Consider the following 27,777-nt stretch of genomic DNA (forward strand, 5'->3'; position numbering starts at 1 on the left):
GAAAAAAAGAAGTACAATTCGATAATAATAATATTTCAATGCTGTTACCTAATTCGATGTGTAATGTTATATTTGTATGGATGTTTTGTTAGTATACCTAATTAACAGTATAAATTAATAAATTTAGGTACCTACAACTCTCAATGTGGCTCTGCCCACTCCCAAATACGTGTTTACCACTCTCAAATACATATACCTACCTATTAATAGCAATAATTAAACAGTAGTAGTAGGTTTGTTTTGTTATGTAGGTACTTAAGAAATTTTATTATATTAATCCTAATATTATATTATATATTATAAAACATTTACATTACTATTTAACTAATGAATAATTACAGGAAATTAACATTTTAGCGACTCATTTCTTGTGATTGGTTACATACGTAATTCAATACAATTTTTATTATACTCAAAAATATCATGAATAATAATTTTATTGACAATATAATTAATGTAATTCAAACAAAGAAGATTACTAGCACAACCCTAGACAGCTCAGCGTGTGAGCGCGCAAGAAATACGGAGCACTCGCGAACACTGTACACACAGATACGGGCCGACCGTGTACCGAAATGGTTGTGTTTCTGTCAAAGAGGACGCTCCCCGCGCGCGTGTTTTGACTTATTTTTGTCAAACGTACGCCATATTGTTTTATTGTACTCGTTAATTATTATTCAACGTCATACTTTACAATTTTCTAATTATATAGCGGCCGTAAACTAGCGAATGCCAATCCAGTAATTAAAAAATAAAAATAATAAAATTTAAGAGCATTTACGAACGTGTGGTGACATTATGGTGTACGTGTGTGTTGGTGAACGTGTTATGTGCTCATTTGGATATTATTATTACCACGTTTCTTATCTGAGGGGAATAATTGATTAATTATCTCAAATATATAAGCTTATCGCGCGATCGATTCGGTAGCCAATCGGCCAACAAATAGAAACGTTTGATTTCTAAACGAATTTTAAAGTTATCAATCTGTGCAAAGAGGTTGGATGCTAAAAATAAATCTGGTGAAAAATAACTGTTTCGGAACAGTCAAGTGTGTTATAAATAGTGCAACGTTGAATGTTAATTTAAGAATGCAACAGAAAACGCCATTGTTTTATAAATAAATATGTTTGGTACAACTTTCCCAGGGAAAATGCCAACTAGTGTTTTTGTGAAGTTAAAGTGATTACGTGGTTCATTTTCTTTGTCTTGGATTATTTCGAATATGGACAAACCTTCGTTCAAGGTAAGTTGTGGCATTACGAATCTATTTCCATAGCCTGCTAGATTTATGATTGAAATGGTTACATAAATTCACTTTCTTTTTATTTGCATCTTTCGTTTATTTGTGAAAAAAAAACATACAATTAGAAATTCTAAAATTAGAAAAGACATAAAATATGCATTCGAATTTTAAATTCGTAAGCATTGAACCTGCATTTGTTGATAAATCGAGTGACGTCATCCATTGTCTTGAATTCCCGATCATGATCAGCAACCAATCAGCATTCGTCATTCGAATCGATACAGGAAGTTGTATATTGAGCTATTTAGTATCTTTTTTAATTTCTTGAATGATTACGTAATAAATTGCTATTATAACCATTCATAATAACTTTAAATAATGTCTGTTATTAACCTTGTAGGTAATAATTACGTTGAAACGGAATAAATTTAAAATTAATTAGATAAAAGTATGTCATTTGACTAACAGAAATGAAATTATTTTATTGGTTGGTTCAACCCTGCCTCGCTCTTCGTATCAGCAAGCAGTTAGTGCTGTGACACGTGGCTAAAATTATCGATATCGAATTATTATTATTTATTCGCTTAATTTATCTTACTCGTACATAATTAATTATAATTCTCAAATAAATTATGCAAAACGTGATGAGAATTAAAATTTGATTTGAATTGTATATTTCTCGTATTAACATATTTCCATGAGAAGTTGTTACACATTGTAAATTGATGATTAATTTAGTATTCTATGTAGGTATATTTATTTATTTAATTTATCTAATGTTGCTATGCTTTACTTATTTTCCGCCAACAAAATTTAATGATGATCTAACCAGATGACTGGGGCAAATGGCTATGGTCCAGTCGTTGCTCACGATCCGGAGGGCGCAGGTTCAAATCCCGGTGGGGACACATCACGAAAACCACGTTGTTCCCTAGTTTGGTTATAGGACATTACAGGCTGATCACCTGATTGTCCGAAAGTAAGATGATCCGGCCTTCGGAAGGCACGTTATGCCGTTGGTCCCGTATTAACTAATTACTGATATAAGTTAGTAGTCGTTATGTGAGCCATGTCAGGGGCCGTTGGCGGCTCAATAATAATAACCCTGACACCAGAGACACCTGACACGATAGAAGAATAGAGGAACTTGGTCAAAGACAAATTATAGAATGCTAAAATCTAGAAATAGAAGCCAGTCTAAGATGTACTAAAACCTCAATTTTCGTATTGACATGTGTGTGTACGTATTTTAATTATGAGTTACGTAACTCTTGACAACGAGTACGGTGTTTGACCAAGTCTATTGATGACGTCACCGTTGTATATTCTCGTACAAACGCCATATTAATGAACCGTTTTGACGTTTCGAAAAAGTATCTCGATTGACTTGGTTGTCGCCATAAATATTAACACTTTCAAGGACAGAACGTCTAATGACGTTCCGATTCCAAGGTGTCATATTACCTATTATGAACCATCAATGACCCATTGTCTCTGTCCGTGAAAGGGGTTAAAAAGTGAAGTGACTTGGTTGTCATTCTTCTTCTATCGTGTGGGTTGTGAGGTGGATTACCAACCCCATCAACCCTGGTGTCAGGGTTACTATTGAGCCGCCAAAGCCCCTGACATGGCTCGTGTAACGACTACTTAATTACATCAGTAAGTAGTAACCGGGACCAACGGCTTAACGTGCCTTCCGAAGCACGGATCATCTTACTTTCGGACAATCTGGCGATGAGCCTGTAATGTCCTAACCAAACTAGGGATCACAAAGTGATTTTTGTGATATGTCCGGGATTTGAACCCGGGACCTCCGGATCGTGAGCCGAACGCTCAAACTACTGAACCACGAAGGCCGTTAGATTGGCCGTTTACGTTGTCATTTATACATACACACAAAAACATTAACAACCTTTATATACGTCCCACTGCTAGACACAAGCCTCCCCTCAATCAACCGAAGGAGGTATGGAGCATACTCCACCACGCTGCTCCACTGCATGTTGATGTAGGTGTTTTTTTACGCGCATTTCAAATTCACATTCAAAAATATCTTTATTCAGTAGGTAACATAGTAACACTTTGAATCGTCAATTTTTACGTAACGAACGTCTCATCCGCCTAAAACTACTACAGTTTCTCACAACCTGTATAGCCGGGGAAAAGAAGCTGCAAGAGAAAGCTCGGCACAGAACCCTAGACGATCTTTAAAAAAAAAATGGACCTCCGAAGCACGGAATCGTCGTACTTTTTCGGAAAAGCAGTGATCCAAGCCAGAAATGTCTTTCATAAACAAAGGACAGTCTCACAAAGTGATTTTGACAATGTCTCCAACGGGACGATACCCGGACCTCCAGCACCTTAATTTTGACCTATTTTGAACGTATTAACTGTGTAGGTTTTTTATGTGTACGTTCACGAGCATTAATATGTATACACTTTGGTACCATGTCACATTAACTTTTTTGACAAATTGAACTGTAAGTCTCACTAAATGTCAAATATATAAGTGCGACAGAGTCCTATAGTGGGTACATTATATTGCTCATGACTGTACAATGTATTGTAATTTTGTTGTTCCAGGTTACACCATTTAAGTTTATTTTAAGTTATAATATATACCTGTCATTTTCTTATCCGCCGCAAAGGAAAGGGACGGATGATTAACAACTGTTAATTTTAAAATGAGTGAATGAATGAATAACCCGGGCGAATAAAACAGGTATCTCGCTTATATGCAATCTGTTTGACGCGTGCTGTCAAGTTAGTTCTGTCGGGTTATTGGTGCTAATTCCTGTAAATACCATCTAATTTTATTTTAAGTTATATCTGTCATTTTCTTATCCGCCGAAAAGGAAAGGGACGGGTAATCGACAAGCATAAAATTTATGGAACACACGTCAATTTTGAGCAAAAAGAACAAAATACAAAACAAAAGAGAAATAAAATGTTATTTCTCTTTTGTTTTGTATTTTGTTTATTCCTGTTTGTGCAATAAAGTATTTGTTATATTATGTTATGTTATGTAAATATACATAATCAGAAAGATAGAAATAAAGAAACGTTTATTGAAAAGGGACACCACAGAACAGATCCTCTACCCATAAGAGGCGGCCAATCAGCTCGCGACACCAAACACTTCAGGACCCCGATATCGACTCGCCCACTGGGGTCGATTAATTCTTTTAAATATTTTTCCTCTCAGACAACGCCCTGAGCCGAGGTTCGCGCCCAACTGGGCACCCTCAGGCCTGTTGTCTTAAACGTTGTACCGGGTGAGAGCCCTCAGCGCTCCCCATTTGTCCGGCCAAGTAGTTACTGCCATCTGCGGCAAATCTACAATAAGTCACGTCAAAAAAAACACAGAACAGATAAAAAACAAAACACGGAATGATACATAACTTACAATCAAAATACATAATTAAAACTGAGTACAAATCTTCTATCGTGTGTGTTGTGAGGTGGAGTACCAACCTCATCAACCCTGGTGTGAGTGTTACTATTGAGCCGCCAAAGGCCTCTGACATGGCTCATGTAACGACTACTTACTTACGTCAGTAAGTAGTAACCGGGACCAACGGCTTAACGTGCCTTCTGAAGGCCAACGCTCAACTTACAAAAAATTAAATAGGTACAAATATTATAGGTTTTTTTTTCACCTATTGAAATATGTTGTTCTGGGAGCGAAAAAAGAAACATTGAATTTAATTAAAACACATAATAACGGTTTCTTACCGCGTTTAAATCAGGGATATAGGGTGTCATCCCGGGATCATGGCACTTGCAACAGTGTCGAAATATCGGGAGTCTCATATCTCTGATTTAAACACGGTAAGAACCCGTTATTATGTGTTTTAATTATGATACTTAATATAAACTTAAAACAACATTGAACTTGTTCAGCTGCCTGTTTTCCCGGGCATGTCGTAAAATCCGACAGAGGGGTTGTGTCCTCTAAGATGAAGGACTAATGTTACGGGCGATGGGCTGATCCCTTGTCGCCATAAGGTTCATCATATCCATCTTAGGACTTTCGGTTTATGCTGAGCGAGGCCCGCGGCTTATGCTGAGTGAGACCCTTTTATAATGGACACCACCACCATTGTTGACCAGTCCATACACTCAATTATATAACATAAACAGCCTATATACGTCCCACTGCTGGGCACAGGCCTAACCTCAATCAACCGGAGGGCATATGGAGCATACTCCACCACGCTGCTCCACTGCGGGTTGGTGGAGGTATTTTTACGGCTAATAGCCGGGACCCACGGCTTAACGTGCCCTCCGAAGCTCAGAATCAACTTATTTTGTCAGACAATCAGGTGATTCAAGCCTGTAAAATCCTTACCAAACAAAGGACAGTCTCACAAAGTGATTACGACCATGTCCCCATCGGGAATCGAACCCCGACCTCCAGATCGTGAGCCTAACGTTCTAACCACTAGACCACGATGGGTGTGTGTTAGAAAACTTGATAAATTAAAGAAAAGATTTTTTTATAATAAAATCTATTTTTTTTTTATAAAAGTAATAATTTTATCGATTAGGTTAAAGCCAATCACTACATGTATTTTTCCAGATAAATATCTAATGTGTTAGTCACTCACAATAATACATATACAACTGAGATTGATTAGGTAATATGGTATATCTTTTGAATATTTATTTATTATAACGTAGGTTGAGCCGTGGTCCATCCATCCGGTCCGTGGTCATATCCATCTTAGGACTTCGTATCAACAGTGGCTGCAAGTTGTCTTTGATTACTTGTGGCTCTGCCCACCCCATTTGGGATTACGGGCGTGAGTTTATGTATGTATGTATGTTGAGCCGTGGTCGCCCAGTAGACAAAACAAAAGAAAAGGTGCAGGTCGTGTCGTATCAGGAGGTGAAGGATTTGGCGGGAAGAGAGAAATGCGATTACTCCACCGACAGGAGCGCAGGGAGGTTAAAATGGCCACATCGAAGCAATTCATCTAAGAAAGCAATATTGCTATTTGACAATTTGTTTGCATTGCGCACTTACTTTTATTCAAATTGCAATATTACTTTTTTAGATGAATGCTTCGATGTGGCCATTTTAACCCCTCCGGAGTCTCATATGCCTGATGTTAAAGCGGTAAGAACCCGGTATTATGTGTTTTAATCAGTTACGAAGCCAATGACACATTGATGTACGGAGACAAGTTGTATATGTAACTGACAAGACACTATCTTCATTAAAAAATTGTTAAATTAGTATAGTTTTTTTTTGTACCAACTAGTGCAATAATATGATATATTAGTGTTATTAATAGTGGGTTTTAGCTGCTGAGAAGTTAGTCTCAACAGACCAGATGTTGTTTTCTTTTTATGATGAATGTTGTGTTCACTTGTAATTGGCTTACACATATGTACTGTTTTACTTTGTTAATTATGTTCTAACTAAATGTTATAATGTGCATAGCTGTAAGTGATCCATAAATAAATAAATATATTTCGCCATAGAATAGGGAATAATACTAAGTATAGAACGCAAACTCTTCGCTCCCCACCAGCGGCTGAGCTAGGTTTACCTCACCCCACTCGGTCTTACTTTAATACGCGCAAATGTCAAATTGCAATGACGATGAACTCCGACCGATTTCGGCCATGGCGACCACGTTGCTTTCTTAGGTGAATTGCTTCGATGTGGCCATTTTAACCTAACTTAAATAAAGACAGAGAAAGTAACGCCTCTTTCTAAATTTGTTTTTGAATTCATGTTTGGAACATAAATGATTATCATGCGTTAAAAACAAGCTTCCATAGCAACGCAGTCCAAATACCGTGGTAGCCCAGTGGGTAGAACTCTTGCCTCCCACTTTAAGGTCGCAGTTTCGAATCCAGCACAGGCCTAAACCAAGTATAGCCGGATTTGTTTTCGAATTCAAGTTTGGTTCATAAATGATTATCACGTGGTCAGCGGTGAAGGAAAACCTACATTCCCGAGAAATGCATTTCGGAGGTGTGTGACCTAAATTGTATTGGGCTGGTTTTCCCTTCGCGGGTTGGAAGGTCAGACAGACAGTAGCTTCTGTATAAAACCGGATCTGTCAAATCTTCAGGTTAGGTAAGCGGATTTTACTTTATTTTTTAATTATTTATTATTATTATTTATTTATTTTTGAGAAGAGGCCTGTGTCCAGCAGTGGGACGTATATAGGCTATTTATGTATGTATTTTTTAAAAAACACCTCCACCAACCCGCATTGGAGCAGCGTGGTAGAGTATGCTCCATACCCCTCCGGTTGATTGAGGGAGGCCTGTGCCCAGCAGTGGGACGTATATAGGCTGTTGATGATGACGATATTAAATTGACTTATTGTAGATTTGCCGCAGATGGCAATAGCTACTTGGCCGGCCAAATGGGGGAGCGCTGAGGGCTCTCACCCGGTAAAATTTAAGACGACAGGCCTGAGAGTGCCCAGTTGGACGCGAACCTCGACTCAGGGCGTCTGAGAGAGGATTATATTTGAAAGACTTGTGGGTCGATAGCGGTAAGTAAATGAGGGATATTATAGCAAAATAAGGAAGTCGGGTCGCACCTTTCCCTTAAAAATTTGCGAAGGGAGCGATGGCTGGCTTTCGCGTCAACTCATGATCGGGTGCTGCGTATGTGGACAGGCCTGCTTCTGTCAGGGAGTTCATAAAACACTGTTTTAGTGATAAAGTCACATACACTCTTTATTTTTCACTTTCCTTCCACCGACTGTAATTGGAATACCATTGTATTTAATTCTATAAATTATGTAATACAAACTGGATTTAAAAAAAAAGAAAGGAAGGAAAACATGAAAAAGTAGGACTAGGGCCCTGTGCTGGGAGGTTTTCTGGCCACGTCTTTCCCTCGTGGTTACAGATTCCGATGTGGTAGTAGTTTTACAGCTAGTTACATAATTATGTAATTTAATTTTTTTTGACGTTCAAAAAGCGCTAACTTTGAAAAATAAATATTTTTGAATTTTTTTGAAAAAAGAGTTATTGTATTTATCGGTGTCGTAGAAACCCTGATACCAGCCTTGATGAGATCGGACATTGACCACAAAACCCACACGAGAGATCAAAGTCGACCACTTCGATAAATATAATACATACATTACAATAATCTTCACTCTAAAGAAGTTTTATTAACAAAATTATAACCATCTCAAATGAGGAAGCCACGCTCAATTAACAGTACATAAATAAATTGTTTACATTAAATTGTTTTTTTTTTTACGTAACTTGTTGTAGACAAAAAAAGAAAAAGAAGGAAAGAAAAAAGAAGAAAGGATTGGCCAGAGATCGCGCAAAGTGGAAAAATCAAGGGGAGACCTTAGCCCAGCAGTGGGATCGTATAGGCTAAATAAGATAAGATAAGAACTTGTTGTTGATTTGCCGCAGATGGCATTAACTACTTGGCCGGACAAATGGGGAGCGCTGAAGGCTCTCACCCAGTAAAATCTAAGACGACAGGCCTGAGGGCGCGAACCTTGACTCGGGCGTCGTCTGAGAGGAAAAATATTTGAAAGAATTAACCGACCCTAGTGGGTCGATAGCGATAAGCGCAGGTTGAGAGAAATCGTCGACCGGCGGGGTCGGTATCGGGGTTCTGAAGTGTTTAGTGTCGCGAGATGATTGGCTGCCTCTATGGCTAGAGTAATCGGGTCGTCGGGATCGTATGTTAAATAGATTGTCTGCATGTCGTCACCACTTCTCAAGTGTGAGTTCGGTTCGCACACCAAGGGTACGGTCATCATCATCAATTTAAGAGCCACGCTCTTGTCGGTGCAACATTTTCCATTCCAGTCTATCAAAGGCCAATCCTTGACTTCTCTATAAGACACGTCATTAACGTAAAGACCAAGAAGAGCTTACATGGAACAGAAAATAAAATAAGAGAAATATGTATATACAGGGTGTTAGTGACATCGTAACGAAAACTTTGAGGGATGATTCAGGCCATAATTCTGAGTTGATATCAAGTGGAATTTTCCGTCGCAAAAGTATGGAACGGAAAATAATTTAAATAAGCTCTAAAATTTTCATGACTTCTCCGACAGGAAATTCCACTTGATATCGACTCAGAATCATGGTCTGAATCACCCCTTCAGTATTCGTTACAGTGTCACTAACACCCATACCTACTTGTATGGCTACTGTATGTACTTGTATGGGGTGTAAGTGACATCGTAACGAATACTGAGAGGCATGATTCAGCTGATTATTCTGAGTTAATATCAAGTGGAATTTTCCATCGCAAAAGTATAGAATTGAAAATAATTAAAAAAAAATCTAAAAAATAACATGAATTTTGCGACGGAAAATTCCACGAATCATGGTCTGAATCAACCCTCTGAGTATTCGTTACGATGTCACTAACACCCTGTATACATATATACATAAACACACGCCTATTTCCCACCGGAGTAAGCAGAGACTATAGAATTCCATTTGCTTCGATCCTGACACACTCCTCTTGCTTCCTCCACATTCATCAATCGCTTCATACACGCACGCCGGTTTAGAGTAGATTGTATTAAACCTTTTCTATAATATAAAATATATATATATATTCTATTTTTTTTTTTTTCTATTTTTTTTTTTATTTTATATTCTATATTTATCTATAAATGTTAATGTTATTCTTTATTCTATTGTCACAACGTTCAGTATTACCATTCTTTAGGTGCTATATTTACGGGCGAAGATTCAGTAATCAGTAAACCATAAAACCTGAATTAGGACGCGTTTCTATTTATAAAAATACCTCGCGGGAGATCAGGGCTGTGGGTTTTTGATCATGAAATAAAGAGTATTATCATTAACATAAGATAGTTTGTAGGAATTGTAATGTCTGTTTTCATATATGTATTAGAGTGACAGAATATAGTTTGCACTTAGTAACTCTAATTTGAATGATTATTACCAATGGCATGTATATATCGGAGTGACAGAATAGAGTTTGCACTTAGTAACTCTAATATGAATTAATAGCAATGCCATGTATGTATCGGAGTGACAGAATAGAGTTTGCACTTAGTAACTCTAATTTGAATGATTATTACCAATGGCATGTATATATCGGAGTGACAGAATATAGTTTGCACTTAGTAACTCTAATTTGAATGATTGATGAATGGAGGAAGCCAGAGAAGTGTATGTATGTATCGAGCACATCATGAAACGGTCAATTCTAAGATCAATAAAACACAACGGTCCCTGAAAAAGGTCCCTAGCATGGAGAAAGCAACACCGACAAGAGCGTGGCTCTTAAATTAGTGATGTGATGGTAATGAACAGAAGATAAACTCACCCGCACTAACGCTTTACCACTCGTCTGTACTCGAATATATCTCGACGCGTCATCCACCGCATATAGAACAGAAGTCCTACTGGTACTCACTCGATTATCGCTTCAAAATCATTTGTGGCTAAAGAGTTGGGAATCCCAACAGTAAGTGAAGAGTTAAAAAATGTAAGCTGCTCTTACAAAAACAGAATAACAGCCCATCCTAATATACTGGCCAGGCCGCTCATGGATGAGCACACACAACTAAGACTAAGAAGGAGGCTGCCGCAGGATCTAGCCAACTAAGGCCCAAAATAGGAAGCGACACTGATCGCTTACCTAAAATGATACCTATACGCCACAAGAAGTGCTTATTATCCAAGGGTGATAGATTGCGCGCAAAAAAGGGAAAAAAAATAATTGTGGCAAGAAAATATACAGGGTGTGAGAAGCTGCAGTAATTTCAGGCGGATGAGACGTTCGTTATATAAAACTTGACGATTCAAAGTATGATTAGCTCGGTCTTCTATCGTGAGGGTTGTGAGGTGGAGTGTTAGGGTCACTATTGAGCCGCCAAAGGCCTCTGACATGTCTCATGTAACGACTAATTACACACACCACAGTGTACGCTCGCAGTGTATTAGCTCGGTGTGGCGTGGATACTTAATTGGTTTTTCTAACGTGTGGGTTGTGAGGTGGATTACCAACCCCATCAACCCTGGTGTCAGGGTTACTATTGAACCGTGAGAGGCCCCTGACATGGCTCATGTAGCGACTACTAACTTGCATCAGTAAGTAGTAACCGGGACCATGGGCTTAACGTGCCTTCCGAAGCACGGATCATCTTAACCTAACCTAACCTAACCAAACTAGGGATCACAAAGTCGAAGTAAATGGAATTTCATAGTCTCTGCTTACCCCGGCGGGAAATAAGCGTGAATTTGCGTATGTGATTTCTTCCACGCAACCATCATAGAATCAACAAAATAATTATGAAGTCTGTTTTTCATTATCTCAATGTCGTTTTAACATTGAAGAGAAGATGAATATTTTTTCTTTTAATTAACTAGGTCTTTTATAGTTCAATTATTCAGGTTGCTTCATAGTAACACTTCTTTGTTTTATTAAATTAATTGCAGTGAACAAACGCCTTCACGGCAGTTGTTTTTATGGGGGTGGGCAGTTCGGAAGGATAATTATTGTGATAATAACAATTTGATAAATAAAATATAAATTGATAATTTGATCGAACAGAAAGCTTGGTGAGGTGTGGGTGATTCTTGCGGTGAATGTACGATAAGGTGCAAAAGTCCAATCAGTTTCTTGCAAAGTAATAAATTAACTGGTTGCACTTAATACCTCCTGGTTACATGTCGTTTCTGTAATAGACCAAAAACACCTACAACATACATACATACATAAACTCACGCCTATTTCCCACCGGGGTAAGCAGAGACTATAGAATTCCATTTGCTTCGATCCTGACACACTTCTCTTGCTTCCTCCACATTCATCAATCGCTTCATACGCGCACGCCGGTTCAGAGTAGATCGTATTGAACCTTTTCTAAGGACATCTCCAATTTGGTCATCGTAAGTCCTTCTCGGTCTTCCTCTGCCAGCCCTACCATCAACTTTCGCTTTATATACCGCTTTTGCAATCCTATTATCCTTCATCCGCTCTACGTGTCCAAACCAACCTAACATTCCCTTCTCAACACCTACAAAATCTTAAATTTTATAATTATGACAACTAATGGTTCATAATTTCACCACTGTTTACAAATAATTCGCTGGGCTCAGTGACTGAACTTTTGCTCTTTGATTGTACCTCTGACTACCCTAATTGGGATTATCTGTCGGAGACTGATTTTATTATTCATGTTTGGATAATATAATTGATATCATGTGGTTTCCAGAATTTGTGGCCAGGATTATAACTTATAAATTACAGACCCTTTTTTGGGCTCACTGTGGATTTGCTTCAAAAAGCATTTTCATTCAACATTTGTCCGGACAAATGGTGTACTTACGGAGCTAATTTGTGTTTGGCCCACTCCGATGTTTGAGGTGAAACCTTCCTTAACACGGCGTGTTGCTGTCTCGTTCGCGCGTATAGCTCCGTTCCTCTCTAACATTCTGTTTCAATTTTATACTTATTGATTCCGGCGACCGTGCGTTTGATTGTAATGGTAGCATATTCATTTGTTTTAGTGGTTATTTAAAAAAAATCGTTTTTTTTTTGTTAGTCATAGCCCTGGGACCTTAGGAATGTTGCAAACAATGAGGAAAGTTCCAGGCCATGTTCTCAAAATATGTATAGATAGCGCTGTATATTTCTATAATAAATAAAAATTAAAAATAAAGCATTTATTTCGGGTAGGTACGGTCACGAGCATTAATATGTATACACTTGGGTACCACGTCACATTAACTTTTTTCACAAATTGAACTGAAGTCTCACTAAATGTCAAATATGTTAGTGCGACAGAGTCCTAAAGTGGGTACATTATATTGCTAATGACTGTACCCATATTGTAAGATACAATTATGTACTTAAAATTAAAATCATATTTATTAAAATGAAACTTATTAAAAATATCGGGACCTCCGGATCGTGAGACCAACACTGGACCACGGAGGTCGTTGCGTCGGAGGCCATTCCATTTGAGACAACATTACAGGCCTGAGGGTCCCCAGTTGGGCGCGAACCTCGGCTCAAGGCGTCGTCTGAGAGGAAGAATATTTGGAAGAATTAATCGACCCTAGTGGCTCGATAGCGATAAGCGCTGAATAAGGGAAATCGTCGACCACGCCGGCGGGGTCGGTATCGAGGTTCTGAAGTGGGAAATAGGCGTGAGTTTATGTATGTGAGTACATACATACATACATAAACTCACGCCCGTAATCCCTAATGGGGTGGGCAGAGCCACAAGTAATCAAAGACAACTTGCAGCCACTGTTGATACGAAGTCCAAAGATGGATATGATGAACCTTATGGTGATAAGGGATCAGCCTATCGCCCATAACATTAGTCCATCATGTTAGAGGACACAATCCCTCTGTCGGTTTTTACGACATGCCCGGGAAGAGAAGCAGCTGAACGTGTTCTATGTTTATGTGAGTCTCTCTCTCTATTTAAGACCTGCGCTCCTGTCGGTGGAGTAATCGCCATTCCTCTCTTCTTCCCGCCAAAACCTTCACTTCCTGATACGACACGACCTGCACCTTCTCTTTTATTTGTTTCATAAATGTTCTCCTAGGTCTCTACCCCTTCCTCTTTTCCTTTCTTTTTCCTTCTATGATGTTTGGTTTGAATCGTGTCGTATCAGGTGGCCAATCATTTTCCTCTCCGGTTCTCTATAGTCTTCAATATGGTTCTCTTTTCTTCAAATCTTTCCGGCACTTTTTCATTTGACACCATAGACTACCAACATGTGTGTATGACTGGTGAAACTATTTCGTTTTTTTGTTCAAATAATGTTTTTGCTATCTCTACTATGAAATCGGCCGCATCCGGTACTTACGCCGGTATTACGGGTATTCGCAGTTTGTCAATATATTTACTGAATTATTGTTTCCATTATCTATATTTTAGAATAAATAATTACCCGCCGGTGTGGTCGACGATTTCCCTCAATCGGCGCTTATCGCTATCGACCCACTAGAGTCGATTAATTCTTACAAATATTTTTCCTCTCAGACGACGCCCTGAGCCGAGGTTCGCGCCCAACTGGGCACCCTCAGGCCTGTTGTCTTAAACGTTGTACCGGGTGAGAGTCAGCGCTCCCCATTTGTCCGGCAAACTAGTTAATGCCATCTGCGGCAAATCTATAATGAGTCACGTCAAAAAATAAAAAAAACTGGTCCAGCACAGGCCTCCAATGATTGTCGAATTTCGAATTTACGTTTGGATCTAAAATGATTATCACGTGCTCAGAGGAAGGAAAACATCGTGAGGAAACCCACATTCCCGAGAAATTCATTATAGGAAGTATGTGTCTAGCCTAACCTAACCTTTATTGGGGCTGGTTTTCCCTTAGCGAGTTGGAAGGTCAGACGGGCAGTAGCTTCTGTAAAAAACCGGACCTGTCAAATCTTCAGGTTAGGTAAGCGGACCCTAACGGCCTCCGTGGTCCAGCGGTTTGAGCGTTCGGCCCACGATCCGGAGGTCCCGTGTTCAAATCCCGGTGGGGACATATCACGAAAATCACTTTGTGATCCCTAATTTGGTTAGGACATTACAGGCTGATCACCAGATTGTCCGAAAGTAAGATGATCCGTGCTTCGGAAGGCACGTTAAGCCGTTGGTCCCGGTTACTACTTACTAATGCAAGTTAGTAGTCGTTACAAGAGCCATGTCAGGGGTCTTTGGCGGCTCAATAGTAACCCTGACACCAGGGTTGATGAGGCAAGTATTCCACCTCACAACCCACACGATAGAAGAAGCGGACCCTGTGAAAAACGGGTGATGATTTGGGAGACCAAACAGCTCTTAATAACTTTAGCGAGAAGAATCATACTTAATGGCTTATGGACAAATGTTACTATAATTTGAAGGAATATTTTGAACATAAAAATAAATAAATTTTGTAATTTTTTAATAATAAGTATATTTTCAATAATTTTCTTTCAATGTACCATTTCTTTATTTTTTATTTTCTTATGTATATTTGTACGCCTGCATGGCCGAACACATCACAACATTGTTATTTAAATTATTTTACCACCTTTATTGTATCTATGTGTTCTCGCAAATAAATTGATTTGATTTGATTTAAAAACTATGGCAACCACAGGTTTTTCCTTAGGTTGGGTAAGCGGACATGATGGACTAATGTTATGGGCGATAGGCTGATCCCTTATGACCATAAGGTTCATCATATATCCAGCTTTCGACATCGTATCAACAGTGGCTGCAAGTTGTCTTTGATTACTTGTGGCTCTGCCCACCCCAATAGGGATAACGGGCGTGAGTTTATGTATGTATGTTAGGTAAGCGGACCCTGTGAAAAACGGGATAAGCAATAATAATTATTATTGTAATTGCTGCTTAGCAATAAGGGCGCCAGATTGTACTATATCTATCATCCATTTGTGTACATTTGTTTTGTATGTTGTGTGCAATAAAGTATATATATATATATATATATATATATATATATATATATATATATATATATATATATATATATATATATATATATATTTTTTTTTTAAAAGAACGTCTAGGGCCCTGTGCCGAGGTTTTTCTTGCAGCTCCTTTTCCCCGGCTATACAGGTTGTGAGAAGCTGCAGTAGTTTTAGGCGGATGAGACGTTCGTTATGTAATAATTGACGATTCAAAGTGTAACTATGTTACCTACTGAATAAAGATATTTTTGAATTTGATTTGATAAGCTAGGGAGATGAAAGAGGTTTTTGAATTTGAACCCTGTAATTGTCCTCAGCTGGTGGGCGCTCCGTGTGGCCATCATGGGCAGTACACCTTCTACAAGGCGCTGCGGCTGACCGGTGCCCGCGAGCGGATCCTGGCCATCGGCGACTTCTTCTTCGTCCGGATATGGCAGGACTCCGAGCTGGTCTCCATTGGTAAGTACACCAGCTCCTTATATAAGTGTCATGCTTGAGGAGGGTAAGCGAAAACATGGCGGACAACTCCTCAGGTATAAAGATATTCTGAAGCGGCATATGAGAAGATGCAACATTGAGCCTTCTCAATGGGAGGGTTTGACAGCACACTGGTGATGAAGCGAGTACACGAGTTCGAGCAACAGCGCACGGTAGACCTCGACGCTAAACGTGATGAGTTGAAGGCCCGTCCCCCTGCTCTTATTCATTATAATAATTAAAGCACATAATAACGGGTTCTTACCGCGTTTAAATGGGGATATGAGACTCCCGATATTTCGACACTGTGGCAAGTGCCATGATCACGGGATGACTGATGAGATTGGAGTGGAGTAGGTAGATCCATAATTTTCTACGGGCAGACATATCTGTCTACCCTCTTTCTTTTAAACGCGGTAAGAACCCGTTATTATGTGCTTTAATTATGATAATAACCGCGTAAACTTAAAACAATGCTATTCATTATAATTACCAAAACGGTGTGCTCACGTGCCCTCACTGTGCGCGGGAGTTCACTGTAAAGATATGTTACATAAGCCATCTTCGGGCGCATCAGCGTCGTGCCGACTAGGAGTCGAAGTGGTCGCCATGGCCGAAATCGGTCGGAGAGATCATCATCATCATCATCATATAAGTTAAGTATCAACATCTGTGTACGACAGTGGTCATATCATTTCCTATCAACATCTGTGTGCGACAGTGGTCATATCATTTCCTATCAACATCTGTGTGCGACAGTGGTCATATCATTTCCTATCAACATCTGTGTGCGACAGTGGTCGTATCATTTCCTATCAACATCTGTGTGCGACAGTGGTCATATCATTTCCTATCAACATCTGTATGCGACAGTGGTCGTATCATTTCCTATCAACATCTGTGTGCGACAGTGGTCATATCATTTCCTATCTTCAAAAAGGATCCTTACCTTTTTTAACCCATCGTTTCCTCCCCCCAGGCGAGCTCCAGCTGCTCTGGACGGACCGCGTCTCCGACCAGACCCTGGTCAGTCTTCGGCTGTACTTCCTCCCGGAGAACACGCCTGATGGGCGCAGTCAGCACGGAGAGGTGAGTACTTATACTTAAATAAACTAATTATACTTATCAACATTGTAACTATAATAAATAAATACTCATAATAAAAAATAAATAGTATACTTATAATATTACTAGCTTTTGCTAGCGGCTTCGGTCGGGGTCATAGATTTACTACTACCGTAGATTGAACATCAGCGCTCAAAAAGTGGGACGCAAAGTTACTGTTAATATGGCGACGTTGACAGTACTTTACCTCAGTGCGCGATTAGGCGCCGAACTGGCAACACGGGGAAGTGCGTGGTAAAAACTTGCAAAAATAGAAGCTCAAAGCGAAAAAACGAGGATGGAAAAACCATATTTCTAATAAGTAATGACATTGTGCATGTTATCATAGTGTAAATATTTTGATTTTCGCAGTAAAACCCACCAAAATTATTATTTTAGTTTAAAATGCACTAAAACAAGTACTCCCGGTCAGTATAACCCGACCGCGTTACGAAGCACCACGCGCTAATATACGTATTAAGACGATGCGTCCTTTCTAAATTTGAAACGATTTTTTTTTTAATAAACACACCTAACAGGTTACAGACACAAATCTTATGAAATAATACACTTTTTGAGGTTGAGACTGTAGCCCAACTAAACGTATGCAAGTTATACAATATTATGGTGAGAAAACACGACGCAAATTAAAAGATATTACAATAAAATATACTTAGCTCCGCAACAACATGGTAACAACTTATTGAATATAATACCGCTGTGTACGAATGTATAGCTAATCAAGTGTCACGCGAAAAGTTTTAAAAATTTCACCCCCTCTTTGAAGGAGATGGGGCAGATTTAAAAGTCCGCATATCTTCTTCTATCGTGTAGATTGTGAGGTGTATTACCAACCCCATCAACCCTGGTGTCAGGGTTATTACTGAGCCGCCATAGGCCTCTGACACATGACTCATGTAACGACTACGTACTTACATCAGTAATAACCGGGACCAACGGCTTAACGTGCCTTCCGAAGCACGGATCTTTTTACTTTTTGGACAATCAGGTGATCAGCCTGTAATGTCCTAACCAAACTAGGTATCACAAAGGATTTTTGTGATTTGTCCCCACCGGGATTCGAACCCGGGACCTCCGGATCGTGAGCACAACGCTCAACCACTGGACCACGGAGGCCGTTGTCCGCATATCAATTTTTAGCTTTCCAACTTGAAAATGCTCCATACGAACTTCCACCCAAACTTTCCCACCGGGGTAAACAGAGACTATCAAATCAAAAAAAAAAAACAAAAATCATTTATTTCAGACATGATGGTCCACATTACAACCAAAACCAAAAAAACCAAAATTACATACATACATACATACATAAACTCACGCCCGTAATCCCTAATGGGGTGGGCAGAGCCACAAGTAATCAAAGACAACTTGCAGCCACTGTTGATACGAAGTCCAAAGATGGATATGATGAACCTTATGGTGATAAGGGATCAGCCTATCGCCCATAACATTAGTCCATCATGTTAGATGACACAATCCCTCTGTCGGTTTTTACGACATGCCCGGGAAGAGAAGCAGCTGAACGTGTTCTATGTTTTTTATATGCTCCCAGAACAGCATAGAAGCAAAATTAAAACCAAAATTAAAATTACAAAATTACTAATAGTTTTTGTTTGTCAGTAAATGCATCATACAACAATGGCGCATGTACTGACAGTCAGCGCTTATCGCTATCGACCCACTAGGGTCGATTAATTCTTTCAATTATTTTTCCTCTCAGACGACGCCCTGAGCCGAGGTTCGCGCCCAACTGGGCACCCTCAGGCCTGTTGTCTTAAACGTTGTAGCGGGTGAGAGCCTTCAGCGCTCCCCATTTGTCCGGCCAAGTAGTTAATGCCATCTGCGGCAAATCTACAATAAGTCAAAAAAAAAAAAAACTGACAGTCAAACCTACTCGCAAACACGCTCAGGACGCTGCTGGGGCTGGCCCGCACCCCGCGCACCAGGGATGTGCTGCGTTTCCGCATATATATGGACTGGTGTAGAAGCAGTCCATCCTTGCATCCGCAAACATCCCTGATGCGCCACAGAAACGAGGCAGCCCCACCAGCACCCGGAACGCGTTTATATTGAACTCTCAGGGCGTTATACTGTTTTTGCGTATGATTGACCCACAGCGCGCTCGTGTAAAACTTGGTACAGTAAGCTTGGAAAAGAGTAAGTTTTACTTCGGTGGAGCAACGTGCGAACCTGCGGGCCATCATGTTCGCTCTGACAGACATGGAAACCATTTGCTTCGATCCTGACACACTTCTCTTGCTTCCTCCACATTCATCAATCGTTTCGTACACGCACGCCGGTTCAGAGTAGTACTGAACCTTTTCTAAGGACATCTCCAATTTGGTCAATGTACGTCCTTCCAGCTCTTGGCTCTGTCAGCCTAAACAAATTTCAATTAATTAATTAATTTTTCATTTTAATAAATATGATTTTAATTTTAAGTTTTGATTTTAATAATTTTTAACTTTATTTCATTATTTTTTTTTCATTGTAATAACTTTTAATTTTAAAGGGACATAATTATATCTTACAATATGGGTACCTACCTGAAATAAATACGTTTTATTTTTTTTTTTTTTTTATTATACTTTCTTTTTTTTTGACGTGACTTATTGTAGATTTGCCGCAGATGGCATTGACTACTTGGCCGGACAAATCGGGAGCCTAACCAACACACTTTTTTCATTTATTTAATTTCTTGACATTTAAGAAAAAATATTCAAATGGCTAAAGTATAATTGGTAACAACTTGCGCATCTAAATAGCTAAGGTCTGTTCGAATCGATATGCCGCGGTATAAACACTTGTATTACAGGAATAGGGTTGCCACACATACAAAACCTTCAGGTTTAGGTTTATACAATAATAATAAAAGTCCGGAACTCCATAGGTCCGACATATGGAAACGAAATACATAATTATCTTCTTCTATCGTGTGGGTTGTAAGATGAATTACCAACCTCATCAACCCTGGTGTCAGGGTTACTATTGAGCCGCCAAAGGCCCCTGACCTGGCTCATGTAACAACTACTTACTTACATCAGTAAGTAGTAACCGGGACCAACGGCTTAACGTGCCTTCCGAAGCACGGATCATCTTACTTTTTGGACAATCAGGTGATCAGCCTGTAATGTCCTAACCAAACTAGGGATCACAAAATGATTTTTGTGATATGTCCCCACCGGGATTCGAACCCGGGACCTCCGGATCGTGAGCCCAACGCTCTACCACTGGACCACGGAGGCAAAGATAATCGAAGCAAAGAGTACTTTTTTTGCACTTTCGAAAAATAAGTGTGTACTGTTTGTTAAAAATATTATTTAAATAAAAGTGACAACCCTATCGCGGCTTGCAATGCTCTGGGTATCTGTGTTTATGTAAAACATACCTACCATACAATACTCAAACATACATACATACATCTTGTATGGCAGAATCATTTATTCAACGCACTATTAAAGAAAATTTTGTTAATCAAATAAATTACTTATGAGCTTAGCGGTGAACGAAAACATCGTGAGGAAATGTATTTTCGGAAGTAGGTATGTGACGTAACTTGTGTTGGGTTGGTTTTCCCATCGCGGGTTGGAAGGTCAGACAGACAGACGTTTCTGTAAAAAACCGGACCTGTCAAATGTTCAGGTTAGGTAAGCGGACCCTGTTAAATCGCTAGATAGATGAAGAAATAAAAGAAAATAAATTGATTATCTTTATAAACAGGGTTGTTAAAATGGCCACATCGAAACAATTCATCTAAGAAAGCAATGTTGCAAAATGACATTTGCGCATATAAAAGTAAGTGCGCAATGCAAACAAATGTCAAATAGCAATATTGCTTTCTTAGATGAATTTCTTCGATGTGGCCATTTTAACCCACCTGTAATCATCTTATTACTGGTGGTTCTGCCGACCCCATTACGGAGTATTGGCTTGAGTTTATGTATTTCCGGCCAAGTAGTTAATGCCATCTGCGGCAAATCTACAATAAGTTTATGTATGTATGTATTCAAAACCAAATAACTGATACTTCATGAGGAATCTGATTAAGGAAGTTTTATTTATTTAATTATTTACTAATATACCTTTAAAATATATTAAAAAAAACGAATCTTCGACTAGAAGAACGGCTGTCGATCCCATTAAGCACTGAGCTATCACTAAAATCTCCATTTCTGTCACACAAGCCTATTACAACTCTTAAATAACAACTTTCACAAACCGAAAATTAATTACCGAAAACTGCTATAGCACTGTCCACTATTAAAAAAAAAGATAAAAAAAACATTTAGAAAAGAAAAAAGACATGAAACCTCAAAAATCTTGCGAGGTTGTACGGAATATGTGTTGTCTCGTTCGCACCTACGCTTGGATGTGTTCTGTCTCTTTCTAATCCGTATTTGGTAATGCCAACTATTTCATGGATGAAATTACGAGGGGGGTGTGGTCCAAGTTTAAGCGGATAGCGGGGTTTATATAGCCTTTGGGGGTTATTTTTTTTCAATTGGGTCGTGTACTGTACAGTAATGAGCAATATCATATACCCACTTTAGAACCCTGTCGCACTATCACATTTGTCATTTAATGAGACTTACGGTTTAATTTGTCAAAAAAGTTAATGTGACATGGTTTCAAAATGCATACATATTAGCTCTCGTGACCGTACTACTTTCTGATTTAAATTCTGATTACCAGATAAACACAGATCTAAAACTAACGAAGAACATTTTCTTTTTTCTATTTAAATTATTTATGATTTTTTATAACATAACTCCGCAATAATTAGTCAGACATTTTATCGTTTTTTTCTTACGACAACATATCAACAGTGGCTGCAAGTTGTCTTTGATTACTTGTGGCTCTGCCCACCCCGTTAGGGATACGGGCGCGAGTTTATGTGTGTATATATGTACATTTATGACGGGATTCGAACCCAGAGCCTACGGATCGTGAGCCCAACGCTCAACCACTGGCCCTTTGTCATGTTAAGTAATAATCTTTCATGTTTGTTTGTTTTACATCATTATCACATTTTCTCTGTCCACCCCGAGAATGTCACATAACACATTGTAAAAATAACCAAAATCTCAAAAAACCTAAACAAAAAATTCACAAAACAAAAATTATCTCTCTAAAAATAAATTTCATACATTTGTACCATACACCAATAGCTATTGCTCGAGCGTGCACAGGAAAATAGCTCTTATCGCCGCGCTTTAACCGTGAGAGTCCTTTGGCTGGGGCCAACAGTAATTTTGTAGTACATTATGGGAATCGTAGTTGCCAACGAAACGGTTTTGATACTTGACATGTTTTTCTAGGTCATCATAAAATAAACATGCGAATATAAACAGATTAAAATATGTACCACTGTCCCAGTGCTGGGTATAGGTTTGATTATAAGATTAACTTCTAGATTTTCTTACGTTTTGTATTTTATTTTTTTCCTGTTATGTTGTGTTAACATAAGTTCACGACTGCATCCCAATTGGGGTAGCCAGAGGTACATCTATCGCAATCATAATCTTTCCAGGGGGGTTAAAATGGCACGTCCAAGCAATTCATCAAAGAAAACAATATTGCAATTTGACATTTGCGCATATAAAAGTAAGTGCGCAATGCAAACAAATGTCAAAAAGCAATATTGCTTTCTTAGATGAATTGCTTATATCTGAAATATAAATAAACTGCTTGTATTATTTCTCAGCGTGGAGTATGCTCCATATCCGGTTGATTGAGGGGACGCCTGTGCCCAGCAGTGAGAAGTATGTAGGTTGTTTATGTTAATAATGGTGCTAATTCCTGCAGACGCCATCTAATTTTAAATTATACCTGTCATTTTCTTACCCATTGAAAAATAAAGGGACGGGTAATCGACAGGCATAAAATTAATGGAATACACGTCAATTTTAAGTAAAAATCTAAAACAACGGTCTAAAAATTTTACATCGCCCAATAACCCGACAGAGTTAAGTAGACAGCACGTCAAACGGATTACACACCAGGGAGATACCTTTTTGATTCGCCCGGGTTATTCATTCGTTTACTCATTCTTCCTAAAATTAAGAGCTGTTAATCATCCGTCCCTTTCCTTTTCGGTGGATAAGAAAATGTCAGGTATAACTTAAAGTAAAATTAGGAGGTGTCTGCAGGAATCGGGGCCAATGCCCTAACCAAACTAGAATCACAAAGTGGCTCTGCCCGACCCGGTACGGATTGCGAGCGTGTCTTTCCGTTGTTTATTTCTGACAATATTCAAAATTACAATTGTAAAATTACATTCGGCCTACCACTATTGACACAGCCCGTGAAATAGCTTGTTTAAAAAATATAATTTGCATACCTGAACATATTTTAACAAAGACAAAAGAAAGAATTTACAAAATAACTGTTATTAATAATAATAATAATGTAGGATCAAGACTGGTACACCTGTGTACACAGTGTGTTCATATCTTCTGTGTCGACTTGATACTTGGGTCAGATTTTAATAGTGGATTTAAAATGTTTTGACAATTTATTTTCACATTTTTATTACATTAGTTTATTTTTTTATTAAATTACTTAGTTCATACATACTTATGTCCGTTTTACACGTAGTAGATTTTTATTCTATGACATAACACGTAACGAATTACGCCTATATCTACTCGACGCCAGCTAAGTTTCATCATCATCAATTTAAGAGCCACGCTCTTGTCGGTGTAGCATTTTCCCAATACTCTCCACGCTACTTTTTTAGGGAAAAATAGGGCAGTGGTTTCCCTCTTGCCTTCCGCCCCGCAGTACTCTGTCTGACGCGAGTGGGATGGCGCCCAGAGTAGCCTATTACAAAGCCATACTAGGACTCCTGTCCTCTGCCTCTGAATAGTACTGACAGTTACTGCTGCCCTCTGTCAGGTTCCAGGTTACAGTCCCTGTGACATGCCCCTTCCGTCCTGCATTGCCGTACCGATGGCTCCCATCTCCGCCTCTGCAGCCATTGAGGTCTTCACCCGTATCCCTGGGCAAGGGTTCTACGTTATACCCCGTAGGTCTGGGTCCCTATTCGAACTCGGCCACCATCTCACTCCGGCCTACTGAAGTAAGAGGCGCCCACCCCCGCGGCAAGGACGCGCCGAACAGGAATTGCCCCAGTGGAGGGCAGAGAAGATGACTCTAAGCAAAGTTTAACACTCATGTAACAGGGGGCGAGCCTAATGCCATTAACCGGGCACAAATCCTGGAAACCATGTGATATCAATCTATGATCCAAACATGAATTCAAAGTCATTCTACGTCATAAGTTTATTATAGGCTATTTGCCTAAGTCAAAGGTAAATTTTAATGCTAATCTAGAAATAGAAGTCAGTCTAAGAGAACCGTTTTTTTTTTTGACGTGACTTATTGTATATTTGCCGCAGATGGCATTAACTACTTGGCCGGACAAATGGGGAGCGCTGAAGGCTCTCACCCGGTACAACGTTTAAGACGACAGGCCTGAGGGTGCCCAGTTGGGCGCGAACCTCGGCTCAGGGCGTCGTCTGAGAGGAAAAATATTTGAAAGAATTAATCCACCCTAGTGGGTCGATAGCGATAAGCGCTGAATGAGGGAAATCGTCGACCACGCCGGCGGGGTCGGTATCGGGGACCTGAAGTGTTTGGTGTCGCGAGCTGATTGGCTGCCTCTATGGCTAGAGCTGCCTCTATGGCTAGAGGCTGCCTCTATGGCTAGAGTCTAAGAGAACACAAAAATCAATCTCATTTTACTTTTCGACTTGTTTTCGAATTTTATTTATGAATTAAGTAACAATGAATACGAAGTTAGATCGCTTTTATTGATGACGTCACAGGACAGTGTTTCCATACAAACTCCAATGAAAACTTTCATTTTGACGTTTCAAAAAAAGTTTGACATTTGACTTGGTTATGGATAAGTAGCCTATTGTATAGTTGTTGTTTTAGGGTGTTTTAAAATCCTTGAATGTATCAAGGGTGAATAGATAACCCTGCGTATTACAAGTGTAAGAATTAACCACTTTTTAAAAAAAACTGCCTATATACGTCCCACTGCTGGGCACAGGCCTCCCCTCAATCAACCGGAGGGGGTATGGAGCACACTCCACCACGCTGCTCCAATGCGGGTTGGTGGAGGTGTTTTTACGGCTAATAGCCGGGACCGACGGCTTAACGTGCCCTCCGAAGCACGGAATCATCTTACTTTTTCGGACAATCAGGTGATTCAAGCCTGAAAAGTCCTTACCAAGCAAAGGACAGTCTCACAAAGTGATTTCGACAATGTCCCCATCGGGAATCGAACCCAGACCTCCAGATCGTGGGCCTAACGCTCTAACCACTAGACCACGGAGGCTGTTGTGTAACCACTTTACATTGTCTAAAATTACATAAATGCATCATCTTCTCCTTAGCATTATCCCGTTTTTCACAGGGTCCTCTTACCTAACCTGAATATTTGACAGGTCCGGTTTTTTACAGAAGCGTCTGCCTGTCTGACTTTCCAACTCTCGAAAGTCACATTCCTCCGAAAATGCATTTCTCGAGAATGTGGGTTTCCTCACGATGTTTTCCTTCACTGCTGAGCATGATGCAGTAATAATCATTCATGGTCCAAATATGAAATCGAAAACAAATTTCACAATCAAAATTACATAAAAATATGTCATTACTAATTTAAGAGCCACGCTCTTGTCGGTGTAGCATTCTCCATTTTTGTCCATCAAAAGCCAATTCTTTAACTTCCTTATAAGACACGACGTTCGCCTTCTCTTTAATATGTTCCATGTAAGCTCTTCTTGGTCTTCCCCTTCCTCTCTTTCCTGGTAAATATATATATATATAAATATATGTACATAATAAATAATTGTATGACTCATGAATGACAAGGATAAGTTAGTGTACCATCATCATCATCAATTTAAGAGCCACGCTCTTGTCGGTGTAGCATTTTCCATTCCAGTCTTTCAAAGGCCAATTCCTTGACTTCCCTATAAGACACGACGTTAACCTTTTCTTTAATCTGTTCCATGTAAGCTCTTCTTGGTCTTCCCCTTCCTCTCTTTCCTTCTAGCTTTCCTTCTATGATGTTTTTAATGAATTCGTCGTGTCTTATTAGGTGTCCAATCATCTTGCCTCTTCTGTCCTCAATAAGTTAATAAGTTAGTGTACAATACAACAAAATATAAATATTATCATATTATCAATGTATATAGAAAGATAAGATTTGATATAACTTATTACGATGACTTTGAATATTTGAAGTTAATAACTGATTGCTCTTATAAATATCTAGGTATGTATGTATGACTTAATGAATATTTATTTATGTTATGTTTTAATTTATTCCGCGGGAAAGGAAAGGGACGGGGAATGGTCAACCCTTTTGTTTTAATCATAAAATATTTTATCTGTATCGTTGCTTCTTTCCGACACGAATGATGGTAAATTAAATAATAATTAATACTTATTTTAACGAAAATTACCTTAAACTTTTAAACAATTGTAATTATTATACTAACAAGGAACCTTTATATTTAATAGTAATCCTATAAAAATAAATGGTAATAATAATAATAACGCAAGGACCAAGACCTCTCGGTCGCAGTACACGGTACGTTCGCTACGACGCCATGTGACGACTTTAAACCATAGAGTGGCGTGGAGAGGAAATAGTGATAAAAATATAATTTATTTATAAAATTTTTCGTTCGTTTAATTTTGATGATTGCTTATTTAGTTGGTACTGGAGCTTGTTAAAGGTTCGATTCCTGATGAGGTTTATGTTTGTTCTATTTAACGGATAAAGTATCAGTGGATAATAGATTTATTACTGTGATATAGAAAAAAAATAACTTGAAAAGAAACTTTGTAAAAAAGAAAATTATAAGGTTAGTGATTATTTAGAAGATTTGAATGCATGGGATTAACTGTCTGGGAAGGTTCTGTGCCGAGGGTTTTCCTACAGCTTTTCCCTAGCTACACAGGTTGTGAGAAGCTGCAGAAGTTTTAGGCGATTGAAACGTTCGTTATGTAAAAAATGACTAATCAAAGTGTAACTTATGTTACCTACTGAATAAAGATATTTTTGAATTTTGCATTTGTATTTCACCTTGACATTGCTGTTTATTCTTATGTAAGTTATTCTGTAATGATTAACTGTTACATTATTAGTTAATAATGAAACAGTAGGACTAGGGCCCTGTGCTGGGAGGTTTTCTTGTCACGTCTTTCCCTCAGCGTTACAGATTCCGATGTAGTAGTGTTACAGCTAGTTACATAATATGTAATTTAATTTTTTGACGTTCAAAATGCGCTAACTTTGTAAGCCAATTTTGAAAAATGAATATTATTGAATTTTAATAATTTATAAGTCACATTCGTTTTGCTTAAAATACAACATAGATCTGTTCATCAACTCTCGCCTAGTTTACATAGGGGTAAGCAGAGACTGGAAGAAATACAACTCCGACAAAAAAAATACCATAAATATTCTTAAATATCTAAGTAG

At 38.9% G+C, this 27,777-nt stretch overlaps 1 protein-coding gene across 1 annotated transcript in view; it reads left to right on the forward strand.

The window, feature by feature from the left end:
* The first annotated feature begins 563 nt into the window (after window positions 1–563).
* LOC126378772 (uncharacterized) overlaps window positions 564–27,777 on the forward strand; it is a 93,378-nt gene continuing 66,164 nt past the window's right edge. Inside the window, exons 1-3 of the mRNA XM_050027161.1 lie at window positions 564–1,246; window positions 15,992–16,133; window positions 17,131–17,240. Of these exons, the coding sequence (XP_049883118.1) occupies window positions 1,226–1,246; window positions 15,992–16,133; window positions 17,131–17,240 (273 nt within the window). The 5' untranslated portion in view covers window positions 564–1,225. The remainder of the gene's footprint in view (window positions 1,247–15,991; window positions 16,134–17,130; window positions 17,241–27,777) is intronic.

This window comes from Pectinophora gossypiella, chromosome 27 (genome assembly GCF_024362695.1).
Source record: "Pectinophora gossypiella chromosome 27, ilPecGoss1.1, whole genome shotgun sequence".
In the NCBI taxonomy this organism is placed as follows: domain Eukaryota; kingdom Metazoa; phylum Arthropoda; class Insecta; order Lepidoptera; family Gelechiidae; genus Pectinophora; species Pectinophora gossypiella.